The sequence below is a fragment of the Ceratina calcarata genome, unplaced genomic scaffold (genome assembly GCF_001652005.2).
Source record: "Ceratina calcarata isolate Rehan_Ccalc_2016 unplaced genomic scaffold, ASM165200v1 scaffold3320, whole genome shotgun sequence".
Taxonomy (NCBI): domain Eukaryota; kingdom Metazoa; phylum Arthropoda; class Insecta; order Hymenoptera; family Apidae; genus Ceratina; species Ceratina calcarata.
The window spans coordinates 198-3,371 of NW_017155952.1; the positions used below are offsets into that span (position 1 = coordinate 198).

The 3,174-nt window shown below is 40.2% G+C and overlaps 1 protein-coding gene across 1 annotated transcript; it reads left to right on the forward strand.

The window, feature by feature from the left end:
- Nucleotides 1-976: 976 nt before the first annotated feature.
- LOC108624861 (uncharacterized) lies at nucleotides 977-3,109 on the forward strand (the record flags this gene model as incomplete). The annotated part of the gene is made up of 5 exons (XM_026813440.1): nucleotides 977-1,278; nucleotides 1,630-2,036; nucleotides 2,103-2,202; nucleotides 2,781-2,882; nucleotides 2,954-3,109. Coding segments are annotated over exons 1-5 (1,059 nt in total), but the record flags the coding sequence as incomplete, so codon positions are not given.
- Nucleotides 3,110-3,174: the final 65 nt, after the last annotated feature.

A 3,174-nucleotide genomic window follows, 5' to 3' on the forward strand; every position in this document is an offset into this window, starting at 1 on the left:
TAAATATTCGACGTTTATGGCTCTACTTGACGGATAAGATACTTTTCACACTCGATACCTTCCCGACTAAAGCCGAGTATCCGTTTCCCGTCGAGTACGAACCTTTCAGGATCATCTATGCTCACCAAGGGTTCGCCATTTTGCAGTGCGCTTCACACATGACGATGAACATATCCTGAGCCGCGTTGATTCTGTTCACCACCGCGCGGCTCTTTAGGATTGTAATAGAAGAAGCGCACAGAGTTAAGGACATCGAATTGCTGACAAAGTGTGTACAGAAGTACAGAGCTGTAAAAAGATGCGATGTTAAAAAAATTTAAATGACACTTGAAGAAAGTGTTATTTTAAATACGCGACGGAGGTGTGTCTAGCGATTATGATTGTAGCTGTCCTTACGATTATGATTACCTGCAGTTGTGTTCATAAGGGAACTAGGCTCGGTTGAGTGGAACGCTGTATTTTAAAACCGAGGTTCTAAACACGATTAATTCTTCGCGCGTCGGCTTTCCTCTACATATTAACAAGAATCACATTTTATGCACATTCCTCAGGATTTCGTTTCGTACGATTCTCTTATCACGAACGATACTTCCAGTTTTATACGAGATCCATTTCCTTGTAGCACACGATGCAAATACACAATCGAACGAGTAAAGTTGTACTGGCCATCAGAGCAATCAACGGGTTGCGGTCTAGTTCCAATCAATACCTTCTATTACGTGGAAAAAAGTAGTAAAGCATTCTCAATAGCAATTATAGCTAATTTGCATGTATAATTATCTCCATATGTGCAGTCCACCATGGCTCGCAATAATTACACATCAACCTCTTGCATTTTACATAGTAACAGCAGTAGTTGTTTTCTACCTAAAGCACTCCTCATGTTAAGAAATGTATTATTCAACGGAGACTGATCTTACAAAAGGGCGAGTCAATGAAACTAAGCCCATAATGTTCCGCTATCGTAACGCTACGTTCGCCGTCATGTTCGATAACGTAACACCAGAGAGGGCGATTTCCTTTACGAAGTACAGTGTAATCGTGACTGCTTTGTGGCCGCTTCCCCCGACAGCGACCAAGTTCGAGAGGATCCGTTACACAGCTCTAAGAACATTCTTCACAATGAACGCGATCTCGCTTCTACTCGCTCTGCTCAACGCGATACGCGTACACAAGGAATCCCCGATGGAAGTAACCAGAGCAGTACAGATGAGCTCGGCTCTCTTTATGCTACTTGCCAACACCGTCTCCGGTGTTTATCAATACGATCGATTTCAGGTATGATTTACCTGCAGGACTTGAATGGAACTATTAATATTCTCAAGAGCATTTACTCTGTACCGAAAAACTCGAGTAAATGCTTCGAAGAACTTTTCGTGTAGGTTTTGAAGTTGAGATCAAATTTAATTTATTAAATAACATCGATTCAAAGACTAGGCTAATTTTAAATGTGCATTCCGAGATACATGATCGCTTGTATTAATCGAACATTAAATAAATATTCAGACTGAATGGATTCTAATGGTGAATAAGTGATATATTTATAAAAGTAAATAGTTCTATTCGACTCCTGGTTAACTCGTTACCTTAAGAACAGATAAAATTTCTGACAGCCACATTGCGCTGTAGCGTGTGCTCGAGGAAGTGAAAAACTACCTGGAGAACGCGGAACTGTACGAGAGGAGCGTTCTCCAGAAGTACATCGACAACCATTGCGCTTTATACGGGGTGTTGGGAGTATGGGTCTACGTGTCGGCACTTGTTTTTATCGTTGGATTCATTCCCACACCGGACCCCATGCCCTGCAACGCAGTGTATCCGTTTCGTATCGATCACGAGCCCCTGCATACGATCGTTCTTCTACACCAATGCGTCGCCGCCCTGCAGATCGTCTCGAATTTAAATCTTAATATACAGACGGCTTTATTAACATTCTTCAGCGCGGCACGCTTTGAGATTTTAATGATAAAAATGCGGGACGTTAAGGACGGTGCTACGTTAGTGACGTGCATGACGCAGTATCACGATACAAAACAGTATGTACTCTGCAATAGGAAGAATATCAAAAGAACTTGAAATTATTGATAGTGTTATATTTAAAGGTTTGCGCAAGAAGTGATTAAAGGGGTTACACCGTACTGTTTTTTAACGGTAGCTGCCTGCTTTATTGCAAGCACCTTTAGCGCTATCAGCCTTATCGGAGTCAGCATAATTGAATATTATTATTAATACACTGCGCATTATTAATATCGATTTATGAAATGAAATGGTAGTCGAGACCATTGAGCTATATAAAATATACAGCACAGCTATATAAAATATACAATCACCTTTTTCCGCTTTATATGACCTTCAATATCCTTGTGTTATAGGTCGTTGAATTTGTTTAAAGATTCTCTATCATGATACGGAAGCAAAAATATACCGATCCATTTAAAAAATTGGCTGTGACCTTAGCGTAGCTTCAACGCCTCCACCAGTAAAAAAATAAAGTGCGCCAGTATGGCGGCCCTCTCAAACACTGAAACTTATGTATGAAACATTTTTTCGTACGACGAACACCTTACGAGTTATTTGAGGTCGTCATGTTAGGAGACACCCTGTATAGCTCAATGGTCGAGACAAATGGTAGTCTTTACAAATAGTGACTGTATTACTTTGACATTTCTTTATTGAATTTTCTGTACATTTAACTTTTCCATGGACAAATCAAATGCACAATTTATTTATTAATTATAAAATATCAGGGTTTTTGACTAATATTATGAACTACTGATTAGAATCTACCGAACAGTATAAAAGTGCAGTTCGCCATGCAAGTCATAAGCGGATTGACAGAGACGTTTATGTGCGCATTGCCCTGCGAATACTTGATGAGTATGGTGAGTTTTTCTACAGTCGATGTGAAGTTACAGTAAATAATGAAACTAAAAATGAATCATTTGTTAATCAGAGTGTGGACGTGATGAACGGACTGTACGAATCAGACTGGTACAATCAAGCACGAGGACTGCAGAGGTCTGTACTAATTGGTTTGGCTCCTCAGGTCCCACTAATAGTAAGAATCCCGTGTTTGCTCTCAGGTCTCACATTAAACTATTTCTGCGCGGTACGTACGTGCACTGTTACGTTCTCCTAGAAAATAATTCTGCTTTACTTTCCAGTTCGTCTCGA